The 17,778-nt window shown below is 41.4% G+C and overlaps 1 protein-coding gene across 4 annotated transcripts in view; it reads right to left on the bottom strand.

Annotated features, from left to right (window-relative positions):
* The window catches only part of evla (Enah/Vasp-like a), a 61,154-nt gene that overhangs the window by 27,443 nt on the left and 15,933 nt on the right, over positions 1 to 17,778 (bottom strand). Inside the window, exon 1 of one of the 4 annotated variants that reach the window (XM_050061534.1) lies at positions 16,037 to 16,703. The exons of 2 other annotated variants lie outside the window; for them this stretch is intronic. In XM_050061534.1, coding sequence (XP_049917491.1) covers positions 16,037 to 16,125 — 89 coding nt within the window. In that variant the 5' untranslated portion in view covers positions 16,126 to 16,703. Of the gene's footprint in view, positions 1 to 16,036; positions 16,704 to 17,778 lie in introns of those variants that run through there. One more of the 4 variants, XM_050061537.1, reaches the window with a different exon arrangement.

Raw genomic sequence — 17,778 nt, 5'->3', positions numbered from 1 at the left:
TAACATTCAAATGCCAACATGTGACCGCCCCCCTTCCTCCTCTGACAACCTTTCCTTCGAGGTGCCGCTCTGCAGGAGGAACACAGCGTGACACCTGAGAGACCCCCCCCGGACCGCTCAAACACATGGTTCAGTCCCAGCCGGGTTCCTCTCACTTTTCCTGCCATCGTCTGCTCTCCGGTTCCCCTGGGGTCGTCTGAACGGCCTCAAATAACTCAGCAGCGATGACATAGTGATGAGATTCTACTGGCTTCACTTAAACCCTGCATACCTGAGAGTTAGTCTGGCAAAAATAATAAAGTGCAATTTGGATGAATTCCCCTAAAATTCACATGGAAGGAATTCAAAATGAAACACAATAACAGTGTGAGGGCTGGATATCAAACTACGTCCATCTCCATTTTTCTTTTCTTTTTTAAACTAATTTATACAATGCAAAATGCCATAGGCTTGTGCTAATAACGTTACCATGTTGTATTTGTTTGGAAAACGTGTTTGGTATAAGACAGTTGTTTTGTCAGTGAACCTTGTGAGTTGTAATGGAGCCAAATTTTGTAACCTTACCTTTGTTAAATGTTGCTGTTGTCCCTGGCCTCATATGAGTAGGGGAAAAGTTTGCTAGCTACTATGCTAATTTATACAATGTAAAATGCCATAGGCTTGTGCTAATAATGTTAGCATGTTGTATTTGTGGGGAAAATGTGTCCAGATAAAGACAAGTGTTTGTCTGTGAATGCTGCGAGTTATAGTGAAGCTGATTTTTGTACTTGTGTTTGAAATTGTCGCTATTAAGCCATGTTTAATGTGTGTTTTGTGTCTGTTTTGAATCAACTAAACTTTACAGCACTTCACAGAAAGCCACCATTGTTTTGGAGGTGTAACTGCAGAGAGACACAGACACACCAACGCACAAGTATAAATGCTCTGAACTGCGTGGGCCATGTGTGTAGGCTACAGCGCAGGCTTTACATAGAGCTGATGGACAAGTATAAATCCCACTTTCGGTAGTAAAAACAAAATGATTCTTATTTTCAGGTGATTATACACTAAAGAAAACATACTTATTGTGTTAAACTCCATTTCTGCCATTATATCCCCTAAATCCTAGACCTTCTGTTTGCTAAAGTGTTTGTCTTTGAATACTGTGAGTTATAGCGAAGCTGATTTGTGTACTTGTGTTTTGAATCAACTAAATTTTACAGCGCTTCACAGAAACCTCCGCCGCCGACTAGTGTTTTGGAGGTGTAACTGCAGAGAGACACAGACACACCACCGCACAAGTGTAAATTCTTACCACGGCGTAGGCCATATGCGTAGGCTACGGCGTATGGTCTGCCACACAAATATAAATCCCCCTTAATTCTGCCTTTATCCTTTTTACGGAAAAGCTGGCAATGGATTTTCTTTTTAACATGGTTAAGAGAGGGATTCTATACTTCATAAAAAGTCTTTATGGAGTCCCTTAATAAGTATTTTGTTTTCTCTAATTAAAAAAGTTTGGTGGGCGTGTGTCTTTCCATTTAAGTTAAATTAGGCATCTGGCAAGCAAGGCAGCATATGAGATTTTTCTCTGATCTAAAACTCTTTTTCATCATAAGTATCACCTGTCTGACACATGACATAAAGATGTTTATTTCCAGGCAACAATATCAGAAGGTCTGAGAATAAACTGCACGGCAACATCATGTCTTCCCTCTGGGAGAAGCCTTTAAAGCTCACTTGACAGATGGATTTCAGCAACAACTCCCACGATTACAACCACCCTCCCTGTGTCAAATATCCATCATTCCCCACTGCACAACTGCTGCCGAGTTAACCAGCAGCAATATCATATCAGAGAGATCACAACACAATTTATTCGTGACAGTGATTCCAGCGCAGAGACATTTTGTGAATGGTTAAACACAGTAAGACAAAAAGTAAGTCTGGATGTAGATGCTGACGGCTGGAAAATGGTTACACAATAAATATCCTCCACCCAGGGACAAACAGGAACTTGAAGATCAAACAGGAAACACATTTGTCTTTTACACAAGCAGATGTGAAAGCAACGTTCCTCAAATACATTCAGATATAGCACAGAATCTGATCTGACGAGTCACTCCGGATACAATCCTGTTGGACAGACTCAGACGCAAAGATTCATCCTTAACCTCCTGCAAATGTCATCTTACTCCTTATATATCAGGAATAACAAAAACAAATCATCATTTCATCACTGATAACTGCAGGATATAGAGATCTGAAAAGTTCACTGCCTCGACATTTGAGAAGAACCTCCCATTCTGCATGTAAAACCATAAGGGATAACTACAGACATCATGTTTCCTACATCTCTAAATAAGTTTAACAGACTCTCTAATCACATAACTGACACTTCTCTCCACTTCAGAGATCCGACAGACCACCAGAGGCTCACTGCAAGAAGGCGGGGAGGGGAGGAGTGAAGTGGCTGCGCCTCTGTGATGGATCTTCTTACAAAAACAGGCCCTATTTCTGGAGCAGTTTGGGCCAGAGGGATGGAGCGCCTCCAGCTTGAAGCTGACGGTTTCAGTTCTCTCGGAGCAGTCAGAAATAAAGCGGGCGTCTCGTCTGTTCCTCCTCCACATACAGTACGTTGCTCAATTGACACATCATGGGATGGAGAGCAAAAAAAGAAGACGATTTCTTGTTTCTTTGGTTGCAGTAAACGCTAAGCCAGATCTTCACAGAGCAGCTCAGCTAATTTCTCCCACTTCTGACAGTGTGCTAAATGCTTGTGTGTGTGATCTGATTACTGAGGGTGGCGTACTCTCTCTGGGTCACATGACAAAGAGGAGACAAGGCACAATGAGGCACATGATAGCTGCTCAACATCACAGCTGCTACTACCAACCAAAAAAAAGAAGAAGAAAGAGACCCACTTTGCTCAAATGCTCCATACTTGACAAATTTTTAGGTGTATAAGTAGAGTAGAGAGATGACAGAGAAAACAGAGTGAGTATGTGTTTATGATGAAGTGACAGCAGGCGATACGGCTTCATCTGAAAAAGGTCAGCTATTGCTGAAAATCACAATCAGTGACATTAAAATAATGTGATGAATCAAACTGATGTTCAGAGCAGGAAAACAGGAAGAACTGAAGGTCAGACTAAAGAAAACATTATTTTAGAATATATTAATCACAAAGAAGAGACATTTTTAAGTGATAAGCTTCATAAGCCAAAATGATTGTTGCTAATTGGACTTAAGTTGATGATATATTGACTGTGTATGATTCATCCTTGTTCATTATACACAGTATGGAAAAGTATGGAATTTGATTTTAGTAATTTCCAGGTCTGAATAAGTATAGAAAAAAAGTAAAAGAGAATATGGAAAAATATTTGTGTCCAGACTACTATCCCAAATCTGTTTTCTAAAATATGAAATGCAGAATTTCTAAAACATAATTTGATCACACCAGCAAAGTGTTTTTCATGGCTTTTGGAGCAGGCAGCCAAAATGTCTACCACTGACTGACAGTGCTGGCCAGCGCTAACTTGACATCACCGAAAGCAAGGCAAGAATGATGGCGACTGAACGCACACCCCTGTGCAGAGCTGCTCCTACACCTGTACATCACAGCCTGCACAACAGCTCTGCCTCCCACTGACCTCACAGTTACAGTTAACTGAACCAAATCCAGACATCCATGACTAAATTAGGTGTAAAAGAAAAGCACAGTAGTTCTTTAAATGCATATATACATAGCACTGAAAATAACCAAATATTAAGCTTGTGTTACCCTCTAAATTATGCAGTGATGTTGTTATCAGAAAAGTAAACAGACACGGCTGTGTTTCCATGGACACAGTGAATAAACAAGGCAGCACCTGCCCGTTTTTTGGTTTGGATGTGTGTGTGGATTTCTTTGTATAGGTACATTTTACTGAAACCATGAGCGCCAGAGAATACAGTAATTCATTCAGATTTACCAGCCTGATAGTCAAGAGAAACAAAGCGGTCAAGTCAGAATATGTATTGATTCCCAAAATGCCAGGTAAATTATATGATATATCGTATGCCCTTAGTTTGTAAGGGTACACCCATCAAAAGAATCAAAAGGGTTTTTCATAAAAATTAGTTGTGAGTGTTGTATTTCCCATCTTTTGTGACAGTTTTGTGTGTAAGGAATTAAAGGCCTGTCACAAATATAAGCCGGTTGAGTTCAGTGATTCAGACAAATAATAGAATAATAATAACATTGAAGTTTTATGGTAAGTTATAAACAATAAAACATAAACAAGGAGCTCAAAGATGCAAAAATGCTCCGTCAAGCTGCAGGAAACTGCAGAGTCAGGTTATATTTCTCTGTGGTTCATCACTACATGTGACCCCTTTCACATAAATAGTCACATGAACTTTTGTCAATATAAAAATATTGATTGAAGCCGTTCTGAGCAGTTTCCCTGAGGAACAGAGAGCTAGAATGAACAGCTGACATTTGGGCAGTTTCTCTCTTCAGGCCGCTCCAATCCTCTGAAGGTTTCAGCCTGCTGGTATTTTCCCTCCTGTGTATTCTATAGACTACATCTTTAAAAATGCATAAGCACTTCCCCACTACCAGCTCATGAATAAAGAAAGAAATACTGAGCGTTTCTCACACCACATTGACAGGCAAACGAGAGCACAAATATTTAAAATGTTTCCTTTGCTATTAGCTGGCAATATATTTGTATTAGTGCAGAGGAAACACATGTATTCTGGTTCTTAAACAGTATCAGCTTGACTTGATTCAGCCAACAGTCACTGCCTGAGCATTTCACCCTGTTTTTGCTGGACTAAGCAGATTTCTCAGCGGAGACTGAATAATATTCACCTCAAAAAGCAGCCTGAGAGGGTTGAGGAGGGAAAAAAAAGATGAGGAGTACAGAGAGAGAAGGAGATGAATAGACGGCCGAGAGGAAAACAAGAGCAGAGAGGATATGAAGGCTTCTGCCACACTGAGCGCTTCCTCATGTCAAATAAGCCTCATAAGGCGAGCGGTGAAAAGGAGGCCACATTCCCAGGCTTTTGAATTAAGCAAAGCACTTCCCTGCACACATGGTTAGGCATATGTGCCCCCCCCTCCCTCCTACACACAAATCCTATACATGAACACACACACACACACACACACACACACACACACACACACACACACACACACACACACAGTGTCACGGCTGTGTGTTTCAGTCCATTAGCAGACATCTCAGCGCAGGAAGAACTGATGCCTGAACCTGATGAAAAACGACTGTATACATGTTGGGTTTGCGTATTTAGGAACAGCAGTTGTGTGTTCCTGTGAGATTCGTCAGCATCCTGATTAGATCACTGGTTGTATTCAGGCTGGGAAAGTGTTTCCTTGGCATATGGAGGGAGTGGGTTGGGGTGATGGGGTGTGTGTGTTGCGTTCTCTCTGGGTAGCACCCGAGGGCAGAGCTTCTGTTATCATGGCAATTAGCTTTTGTTGCCGGGGTAATTGTTTCATCCTGCTGGTTCACAGTGGAAGGCACCCGAACAGACCCGAACAAATGATGAGTCATTCAACACGGCCCTGCGCGGCCCGCTCATGACAGCAGTTTAGAATTGCTGGGCCTTTGTTTCCGTGACGAGGACTAAATGTTAAAACACTACCAAAGGATACCAAAGCCGCAGAGCAGAGCCCCATCAGCACAGGGTTGCAGAGCCACTGATACACAAGTGGTGCAGTATGTTTAACGACAAAGGCAGTGATGAGTATGAGTCGTTTAAGGGTAACAACCTGGACCCTATTTTATCATGTTTTTATGTTTAAGTGACTAATGGGATCAACAATTGGTGAAACTGCTCCAGCCACAAAACAGGCTGCAATGTAACAACTCTGGCCACGTTCGCACTGTTTACATCCACTATAAGTGCTTGTTTTTGCAATCTGACAGGCTCAGATTGTTATTATAAGTGTCTGACAACATTATGGAAAGTATCTCTACAGAGACAGACCTTTTTGTTAAAGGTTAAGATCCTCTTTGTTCTACCAGAAACAGCCTATAAATCGCCATCGCCAAACCCACCAGATTCCATTCAAATAAACAGTAATTTTAGCGTGTACAGAGCCAGCATATTTTCACATCTAACTCGGTGAATTTAGGGTTTATTTCAACCAAACAAGAGTTGATGAATGTTGGAACAGCAGAAAGACAGACAAATTGGGTTTTGTGAGTTTTATTGTGTTTCTGTTGACTCTGAATAAAGTGTGCTTTACAAGGATAAAATTACTGTTTATTCAAATGGAGTCTGGTGGGTTTGGCGATAGCAGTTTCGAGACTGTTTCTGGTTAAACAAAAAGGATCTTACTCTTTAATATATAGGTCTATCTCTGTAGGAATCCTTTCCACAATGTTGTCAGACACTATAATAATAATTTGGGCCTGTCAGTGAGAAAAAAAAAAAAAAAAAAAAAAAAAAAAAACACTTTTAGTGGACGCACAGTGATGTTGCAAACATGCCCCCATGGAAACATTACAACCTATTTCAGTCTCTTTTCATACTAAACTGGTTTTAAAAAATTCATATCCCATTAGTTACTTAGACACAAAAACATGTAAAATAGGGTCAAAGTTGAAAATACCAAACTTACCCTTTAAATTTTCCCTCAGCTGTGCAGCTAGCTTAGCTTAGCTCCTGTACAGTCATGTTCAGGCTACACCCAAAGGTCAATTACTCTTCCAAAGATGAAAAGCTGATGTAAAAAACTGCACACTGTCACTTGTATGTTCTTCTAAACAGTATTCAGGGGGGAATTTTATCACTTTATATGACAGTGGAGAGGTGGCAGGAAATGAGGGGAAACAAAGATGGAAAGCCACATGCAACAGGAACACCTGACTGAGAACATCAGTCATGCAACTTAAACCATTTCTGTATCCCCTAGTTGATCATTTTCTCTATTATTAAAGACATAACCTCTCAAATCCACTTCCTGCTTGTAGCCACAGCAGCAGAAAAGTTTCACAAGAGGATTTTTGTATTTGTACTTGCGATAGCTATTTTTCAAGAAAGAATGCTTTGATGAGTGCACAGTACGAAACCCACAGAGCTGGAGAAAGCTGCATTTTCCTAACACAGCTGCTACTTTATTATAACAACAGAATAAAATAGTAGACACACAGCTAAACTAGGACAGTTTAGCTGTTTAATTTACAAACTGCATGCGAAAACAGAAAAAAAGTATTTCCTGAGTTCCTCTGGCGCTGAATCAGAGTAGGAAAACATAAAAATCCTCCCAGAACCAAACCTTTTCGCTTCAAATAATATGCATATAAAGGCATCACCTGCATATAAATCTTGTTAATTATAAGGGGCACCATGCCTCTGTCACTCATGCTTCAACTCAGCTGACTAATAAGGGCAACACTGTTGCCTAAAATAATGAGAGGAGACCTGATCGTTTGATTGACACCAACAGGAAATCCAGGTTAATTTTCCAACCGTCAAATCAGAGGTACAGACGAAGCCAAAAATTAATCCTGATTATTTGCTGCATCTTAGAGGTGCAGCCGTCGATCTGCACAGCTGGTGACACCTTCACAGACCCAATTAATCAATTCATTTCATGCTAATTAACTCACTTAAAAAAATCATAACCTCCTGCACAATGAGAGCCGGCTGAGAGAGACGGAGGCATCCAGAGAGGCTTCCTGTGCAGCAGGAGTGATAATTACACAGTTTTATGCATCCCTGGTCGGTACTGTAGATAATAGAGACGTGCAGTCAGTGTCAGGGAGGGTTTACAGCTCAATCTGAGGTTTGGTAAACAAACGATGGCAACAGAGCAATATGCTGCCATATCTGAGTTATGGCTGTCTGGGGTGAAGAGAGAGAGAGACCCTCTAATCTGTTTAAGAAGCATGTTCTAATGGGAGATGTAAACAGGCCCAATAATCTTACAAACTTCTGTGAAATGTAAAGCACAAACACACGTTCAAGTTTTACTTCAATTCAGAGGCTCATCTTGCTGAGACTGAGGCCTCTGTGATGTCCTGCCACTCCTTTTTCAAACAGGAACACAGGGACATAATTATACACCCACACACAGTATATTATAGTACCCATACTGTATGAACACCCAAAATAACAGTCACTGGTATTTTTAGTGCAGGGCCATCTTAGGGCAACAGAAACAGACAGCCACACACATTCACACACACAAACATGTTTACTTTGGTCACTTTGGGGAAATTACATAGATTTACACACAATCTAGGGTTAAATGATGTCCACAGTGAAACACTGTGATGCAGGATGACATCATTTTTAGGGGTTTGTGGTGGGGTTTTTAATCAACTACCAAATCTGACTTGCAAACCGCCAGCTTTATGCATTACTGTAGCACAATTTTGAGGACTGAGACAAGGACGGAGCACCACAACATGTGTGTGTTTGAGAGAGACGGACAGAGAAAGGGGAGAAGGTGGACTATTGCATGTAAAGTTTTTGTAAGTTAATCATAACCTACTTGGGCTTACTTGATATTTAAATAATAGTAAATAATGTCAGTCAACCAAGCACATGTGAAGAGATATAGTAATGTAGTCATGTAATGTAATACAGATACAGTAATGGTGGCCACACACTTGGTCACTAAAGAAGGGTTTCACTTTGCTCATCTGGCAGGCTACAGTTCATCTGGTAGATAAATCAGAATTGTTACTTTTTATGCACTCAATGAACGCCATTAGTGCCACTGCAAACCTGCACCCTTGAAATAGGAGGATGAAGTCGTGATGGTGGGCTCAGTGATTGTTGACTGACTGCCACTAGTGATGGCACTGGCATCATCCTTCCGCCCAGCTCTAATACATTCATTTCCTGGGGACTTACTCTCACCTTAACTCTAAGCTTAACCACCTTTTCCCAATCGGGGACACTGCTTTTGTCCACAGTTGGGCAAGCCATCCTCAATAAATTGGTCTTAACCCTGAAATGTCTTCCTGAAGGTAGCCTTCACCTCTCTGTTTCTCTATACCTGTACACCTCATTGACTTAATACACTCTCTAACCCCTAACCCTAACTACTGAATACCAAACCCTAACAGTCCAAACATACATGGGTACATTTGAAAACATGGATTCGTCTATGCGTTTTGACCTTCCGTCTACATGCAAACTGTGTGTTAGGTCCCTGAACATGAACCTTTTGTAAAACTCTATATCCAGGGTGAAGATTTTCAGAAACTCTGTTTTAAGAGTTGACGTGTGGACCCCGAAAACAGAGTTTTTGGCTTGTGATGGCAAGGTGTGAGCTGTTATCTTCTTTGTGTGGCGTCACAAATGAGGCAACATTTCGTGCAATGGTGGACCAAGCAAAAATAGCGCGGGCTATAACCTTGCTAACAGGACTTTGTACATGTTAACACATAAATGTATGGTGACTCTTCCACTCTACAATACGCTACAGAGGTCACTGCCCCCGATAGCCTTCCAGTAATAGCTTTTTATTAGGCTTCTGATTTGCCATCATCTTCTTCTTTGTGTGGCTTTGGGGTTACAGTTATATCGCCGCCTGTTGGTTTGGCATGCTCTTGACAGCAATACAGTTGTGTTTTGCATTTGGAGTGAGATTTATTTATAATAGTGCTCGTGTGGTAAGGAGGGAAAAACCCAGTTTTAAAAATACCTATATATGTTCACTTAAACCTTACTATTTAAAAAATGAATCTTTATATTCTATATTTAAAAATGCATTGGGAAGCATTTGGGAAGTACTGAGCATACAAAATGAGACTTTGATCATACTGCACCAGTTGTATGAGTTTGTTAACTGATGTTTAATATAGTTTTGCTGTTGTTAAATGTGCCTCTCAATCATCATTCATCATGAAAGCTTTTTTGACGAATTCAAGGTAACACGACATGATTACTGATTTACAAACGGTCATTTTGTGGGTGAAGTATTCTTTTAATCATAAAACCAAGTCTTAACCTTTAACAGTCCACTGTCGAACCTAAATGTCCTCACAATGCACAGATGTCTTCACAACGAAGTCTATATTGGTCCTCACAAAGATAGCATTACAAGCCCCCCGCCCCTGCCCCTCCCACACACACACACACACACATGCAGATTGATTACTGTGTATGGATTTCATTAGTTGTATGTTATTATTCTGTCACCATGAGGATTATAGTCTCCACTGGGCATTTGGGGCAGAGCCATGGCCTGTGTGTAGCATAGGTGGGGGTGTATGCACATACAGTATGGATGCGTGTGTGTGTGTGTGTGTGTGTGTGTGTGTGTGTGTGCATTTGGGTGTGTGTTGCTGGGGTCCAGCTGACAGAGGGAAGAGGCCTGTCTGACTGCCTGGATTAGAGACAGAGCCTGGCAGGCAGATCATTACCTCACTGCAGTCTTAAATCTAAATTAACCAGGACTTAACTCTCGTACAAGACCTCTAATCTGCTCCATGGGGAAAGTACTGTTCACAGGCACACAGAGGGAAGGAAGCCTGCGGGGACTAAAAACAGCACAAGCCAACTTTATTGCTGAGAAACAGTGTGAAGCCTGGTCATTTGTTAGTGAGCAAACTAAGCACAGTTAGCTCGTTTGGAAGAAACAGCGAGAAACATGATGGATGCCAGATTTCAGCGATTGCAGTGGTGTTGCTCCATGGGATGTAACACTCCTACTAAACTACTGTAAATGGAAGAGGGTAATTAAAACTAAAGAAGAGTCACATACAGACATATAGGGTTATTATTAATGTCCTGTTACGCCTGCTATCTTGCCATGCATGTCATATTAAATTTATAACAATTACTCAGTTCTGTTGTATTTTGTGTTTGTTTTCGGACCGTAATGCCAGTTGATCGATCCATGTCTTTGGTTCAGACCTTAGACTGATATAAAGATGGACGATGTGTCTACACTTCCTCCCACTGCACAAAAATGAAGCGAGAATATCACAGGTACAGCTGCTGCTATCTTGTGCCGGTGGCGTCATTTGAAGCATAGTATTAATCAGGAGCTGGGGCTGCGGTATCAAAGTCCCGCCCATACAAACCCCTGACTGAGTCAACCACAGCTGCCAATCATGACATCACCCCCCTTTTTCTAGAATCAATAACAAATTAAAACCAAACTCATCAGAGAAAAAATACATGAACATACACCAGTGAGATCAAAACTCCCTAAGATGATAGAAACCATCTTTATGAAAACATCTGCTGACATGGAGGGTGACGAGTTTTATGACCACTGGGGAGCAATCAGGATGTTTTGGCTTCAACTTTGCAGAGCTGTCATATCGTCCATCTCTACAGTCTATGGTCCAGACCGAAAGATCTCAACAACAATTGGACAGATTGCCATGAAATTTTGTACAGACACTAATGTTCCCATCAAGATCAACTGTAACAACTCTGATGATTCTTTGCCCCTGCTGTACTTTGCTAAGTAGCAGATATTAGCAAGCTAACACCCTAAAAATGGTGAACATGGCAAATATTATACCTGCTCATCATCAGCATGTTGGCATTGAAATTGTGAGAATTTTGCCATGTCTTTACGCTAAGCAAAACTAAGCTAAGCTAAGCTAAAATAAGGTAAGCTAACTGGCTGCTGGCATCTGCTAAATATAGACTAATATTTCTAGTTGGCCTAAAGACATGAGAATGGTACTGATTGTAATCTAGCTCTTGACAAGAAAGTAAATAAGCACATTTCTTCAAATGGCAAATTGTTACCAGTGCTTGGTTAGTCCATGCTGGGCAGGCCGCCAGGAAAGCTGCTCACTCTTGCGGCAAATTTTTCCCAGTGGTCACTCGCAGTATTTCAGCTAATAAGTCCCCTGCAGCCAAAAAAGCGTTTTCCCCATAGACCACCATTGTACAAGACACGTCTGACAAACTGTTGACAGGACACCTCAGACTGCAAACAAGACCAATTATTATATTTGTAAAACTTTCCTCAAGACTAAAAAAGAGATTTGAATATCTGTGATATCATCACAATATAAAGTCTACGAGCTGAGCGGGAACTTGCAGGCAGGGCCCGAGGGAGAAAGACTACTGCACATATTCAGTGGGCTGAATAAGTTGGAAGCTAAAAAACTTTTTGTTGATGCACCAGGTGAGCAACTCTAAAGGAATGAATAGGCGTCATATTGGGGTCTGGTATCTAGCTATTATTCAAATCTATGATTCTGGGCTACTGTAGGACAACATGGTGGACTCTGTGGAGGAGGACCTGCTCTGTATGTAGATAAACAGCTCATTCTATGATAACGGAAACATAACTATTCTTATTTTCAGGTGATTATCCAGTAAAGAAAATTATATTCCATTTCTGCCAATATATCCCATGAAATCTACACACTGGACCTTTAGGTTTAGGTGTTTTTTAAAAAACATTTTTAGAGACAGTGCAACAACAAGAGTAAAGCCACAAACACTAAATCAGTACCTGGATGCAGCATCAACTCAAACTGCAGGTTTTCAGCTACAAACACCATAAAACTCACTACCACTCACAGACTGCAGATCTAGATTTCTTCAGATCTCTAGATTTTCCACTGTATGTAAGGTTCTTTCTATGTTGGGTATTAGTATTGAACATTGAAGCAACGTGCCTTTATAGTATTAATGACTAAGACCACAATGGTGAGGACTGAACGGAGTTCAAACTAAGCTTTAACGGCATTAAAATATCTCCACTAATGCATCACAGTTCCATGCACAACAAGACTATTATATAGCAGCACAGCAGTTCAGATTCTCATAATCTACACAATGTCATCCAAGCTTCAACATCCCTGATCCATCATGGTGTCCAGATTGTGATAACTGTGCTGCACCATGGTGTGTTTATTTAACCCCTGGCCCACTGATACACAAAGTACTGTGTAATACTGCAGAAACGGCCACAATTAAGCCCCAAATGGGAGAGAGGGAGAGAGGGGGAGAGAGCAGAGTACCGCCGTCTTAATGGCATTAATGCAAACCGCATTAATGTGCTTATGTTCTTAGCTAAATGTCCCAGTTGTGTGCAAAAAGCTCAATCTCATGCCACGATGTATCAGTATGCAGTGCCGCCACAGTTATTTCAGAGGCAGAGAATGCGTGACCTATATTCTGCATTTCCTGGACTGTGTGACTCACATGTACAACAATATATAGATATACATGTTAATGTGATTTCTTTCAACACAAAAAATGGTCAGCAGCATCCATGTTGAAGGGAAACTTCTGTATTTTTCAACCTGGACCATATTTTCCCATGTTTTTGTGTCTAAGTGACTCATGGAGACAGCCATTACTCAAACTGGTCCAGTACTGAGAGAGAGCACTGCAGCCAGCAGCCGCTAAACAGGCTGCAACGTAACCTTCATGGCAATAGTGCACTATCAATGTATGTCCACTAAAAATGCTTATTTTGCCACTGACAGGCTCATGTTGTTATTTTAACTGCCTGACACCATAATGGAAAGGAGCCTACAGAGAAATAAAACAGTTTTCTTCACCTTTGGCGTGATCCAGTCTGTTAGTTATTGTCTTACTGCAAAGACTCAACTCACAAGACTTCAGACAGAGACTTACACAATAATAAACACACCAGATCAAGCTAAAGGTACAGAAACACATTGTATTTATTTGTCAGACACTTATAATAAATAAAAAATAAATCTGAGCCTGTCATTGGCAAAAACAAGCACTTTTGGTGGATGTAAACTGACAGTGCACAGTCACCCAAAATGATTACAGTGCAGCCTGTTTTGCTGCTGCAGGCTGCAGCTCTCTCTCAATACTGGAACCAATTTCATCAAATCTAATATCAAAGTTTCCCTTTAAATTATTACACTGAGTTTCACTTGCTGTAATACTATTACACGTTGTTGTCATTCCTTTTTTCCATATTGTTTTTCTATTACCGCAATTTCTGTCCACTCTAGATGAGGATGAGGGCATATGGGTAACAGCCTGTATTTTTATTTATTTTATTTTTTTTAATCGTGATCTAGTACATTTTCAGAAAAAGCGGAAAAGAGGTGTGCAGCTAAAATAACAGGACAGCAATGTCTGTTTTTGTCCAGTGAATTTTATACCTGACAAATCAAGACACTTCATCACATTATTGCAAAAAAAAATTCACTATTGCCCAAAACTTATTTGCAGCCAAACATCATTGGATCTCCCTATTTTGTAAATATGACACCTTTTTACAAGAGAGATCCCTCTGCTGCTGCTTTCCCTGAGTTTTTTTGAGTAGTTTTTCCTGATGCTTTGGGACGACACAGGAAAAACAGTCTGAAGGAAAGGCAGGACAGTAAAACAATACATGCATGACGATATGTTGCGATGGTGACACTTTATTGTTTACAAAGAATAAAATACATTAAATTAAAAACACTTCTTTTTAAAAGATTTTATGTAATTATCTTAGTAATGTTCAGTAATGGTTCAGATTGCCTGTGTTTTCTCCCTGGAAGGCAGCTACATAACATCCAGTTGTAAATTCCATTGCGAACCATGGCAAAAGAGTTTTTTTTGTTTTTTTTTAAAGATATTTTTGGGGCGTTTTGCCTTTAGTCAATAGGACAGTATTAGCATGAAAAAGGGGAGGGGAAGAGAGGGGATGACATAAGCAAAGGGCCGTGGGTTGGAATCAAGCCCTCGGTCGCTGCGGCAGGGACAAAGTCTTTGTACATGGGGCGATTGCTGTACCAGGTGAGTTACAGGGCGCCCCAAGTTAAGATATTTTAAGTGTGAACTGCAATGCTGTCTTGCCAATACTCTTTGCAAGCCTCACCTAATTTTACTGTCCTGCTCTTTCCACATAATTAAATCCAGTTTGCCGTCTACCGTCTGTCTGACTCCATGTGAACACAGCATAATCCATATTGAGACTCAATGGAAATATTGCACAACCTTTCCGGTCTTGTTCTAAATTATGATTTTGGGCTGTATGAATAAAAATGAAAATGATTTTTCGTGAAATTTATATTAAAAAACAAACAAAAAAAAATACTGTGATTGTCTTTCTGTACCAGACCATCGCAGACATCAGTAAAGCAGGCTAAAGTCATGATGCTGCAACCATCAGGTTTCTGGCATGTTCTTGTGCCCCACATAGTGAGTGGTCAGTTTTAAGCAGCAGCTGCACATATTGTACACATAAAACCTCATTCCTCATCCCTTCTTCCTCTCCCTGGTGATAACAAGACAGCCAACAGGGCTGTTTGATCCCACACTTCTCATCTGGGACAGCAGCAGCGACCAAACCTCCCTCCCCTCCCTCCATCTCTTCTCCATATCATCCGTCCTGCCAGCGGAAAACAGAGAGAGAAAGGGAGAAGGGCACTGGCCCGAAAGATCTGCCATTTTAGCCAGAAGCCATGCTGTCTTCAGTGTTTGTGTGAATTAAACATGTATGGAGCGCTTACAGGGCCCTGCTATTCAGAGATGCCCTGTGTGAGGCTGCCGAGTGTTTAGAATAAAGAAGCTGCTCGGTGTTCACACAGTGGGCTGCATCTTTCTGGCAGCATCTCTGGCTTTGACTGAAAAGATGCGACCAGGCGGGAGGGGGAAAAAAGAGAGATCAAAACAGATCAGAGTCACAACTTCTGACACTTAACTCATGCACACTAACAGGGAGCTGTTTTGTTTGCAGTTTGGCGCCAAATCAAATTATCCATGCACACAATAACTAATCCAAAATAACCTAAATTCTGTGTCTGAACAACAGTTTGCTGCGGCCAGATTAAGATCACAGATTAGTATTTTAGGCTCTGATTAAAATACAGCAGAGGAAGATCTGCCCGTCTGTGCTGCTGGAATATCATAACACTTTCTTCGCACACAATGGTCGAACCTCGCTGACGAAAATATCACACAAATGCACAATTACAACTCAACCATTTCATTCACCACTAAATATTTTCACCTCTTTTCGTTTCCTTGCTGCATTTGACATTTAACTTCCACCACTCATCGCTGACGTATTCTAAAAGAAGAAATGACCATACACACACATTCGCACACAAGTGTCGGTACAAACCTGGCGGCGATGTGGCTGTAAAACAACCCTGAGTCACTGACACTCTGAGGGAGGCAGTAACGAAGCACTTGGAGCCGATGTATGTCCATTTTGGTAAACAGGAAAACAATAACAGCAACGGCAGCAGCAGCGGTCTGTCTATGACACAAACTCCCTCTTGTGCTGCTCCATCACCTTTTAACTATAACTCATTAAAAGCAGTTTAATCCTCCTGCTGGGAGCCTGCGGCAAACATCACGAACAGGAGCGCCGGCTGCTGCACCAATGAAACAAAAACACTTAAAAATGGCATGAGATTAAAAAACGTCCCTCAGATCTGAATTCTTGCACTGCTGCATCCGCTCTGATGATCCATCCAGTAACAAAGAGATGACTGATGGACAGACTGGCAGAGATGAAGTCATTGACCAGCCTGTTGCCTGACAGATGAGCGTGTGTGTGTGTGTGTGTGTGTGTGATTGAACCTCTGTGCTATTGTCACACTGTTAACCCAAGGGAGATTACCTCATATCCGTCTCAACCAGCGTCTACCCCCCGTGCACACACACTAATGTTTAAAGAGTGTGTGTATGCGGTGGAGGTGGGGGGTTGTTGTTGGGGTTTGCTGCTGTTAACCCCCCTCCTCTCCACTCCAGCCTGCTGTTGCCATAGCCACCCAGTATTAAGCACAGCCTGTATTAACAACCAGCGGTCCATACTGTGGCCAGTTCCCATTGACTGGGATGCCCTTAACCTCAGAGGATCGATGTCACGGGTGAATATACACCAACATGTACAACTCACATTAACTGGAAGAGGTGTGCGTGCTAAATGTCCATTAACATCCACTGAGTAATTGACTAACTCCAACACAGAATTTGAAGCACAGGGGGACATTTTTCTCATCAGCTTTATCACTGGCTGGAGGCAATTTGTCCAGACTGTAGTCCAGATTAATTAAAACTGGAGCCACATAGTTTGTTCAAGAGCACTGACAAGTTTATTTTTAGTCACGCTAACACTGTGGCTCTGTGGTTGATCAGTCCAACACTTTGGTCCGGACCAAAATATCTCAACAACTATTTGACAGACTAAATTATGCCATAAAAGGTATATACACTCCACTCACTGGCAACTTTATTATGTACACTTGTTCAACTGCTCATTAATGCAAATAGCTAATCAGCCAATGACATGGCAGCAACTCAGTGCATTTAGACATGGTCAAGATGACCTGCCGAAGTTCAAACTGAGCATCAGAATGGGGAAGGAAGGTGATTTAAGTGACTTTGAACGTGGTGTGGTTGTTGGTGCCAGACAGGCTGGTCTGAGTATTTCAGAAACTGCAGATCTACTGGGATTTTCACACACAACCATCTCTAGGGTTTACAGAGGATGGCCCGATAAAGAGAAAATATCCAGTCAGTGGCAGTAGTCTGGGCCAGACTGGTTCAAGATGATAGATAGGCAATAGAAACTCAAATAACCACTTGTTACAACCAAGGTCTGCAGAAGACCATCTCTAAACCAACAACACATCGAACCTTGAAGCAGATGGGCTACAGCAGCAGAAGACCACACCAGGTGCCACTCCTGTCAGCTAACAACAGTAAAGGGAGGTTACAATTCACACAGGCTCACCAAAACTGGACAACAGAAGATTGGAAAAACGTTGCCTGGTCTGATGAGTCTGGATTTCTGCTGCGACATTCAGATGGTAGGGTCAGAATTTGGTGTAAACAACATGAAAGCATGGCTCCATC

Source organism: Epinephelus moara, chromosome 14 (assembly GCF_006386435.1).
Source record: "Epinephelus moara isolate mb chromosome 14, YSFRI_EMoa_1.0, whole genome shotgun sequence".
Classification (NCBI taxonomy): domain Eukaryota; kingdom Metazoa; phylum Chordata; class Actinopteri; order Perciformes; family Serranidae; genus Epinephelus; species Epinephelus moara.
Note: the sequence above shows the minus strand (reverse complement) of the source record. Positions and strands in the feature narration are given on the sequence as shown.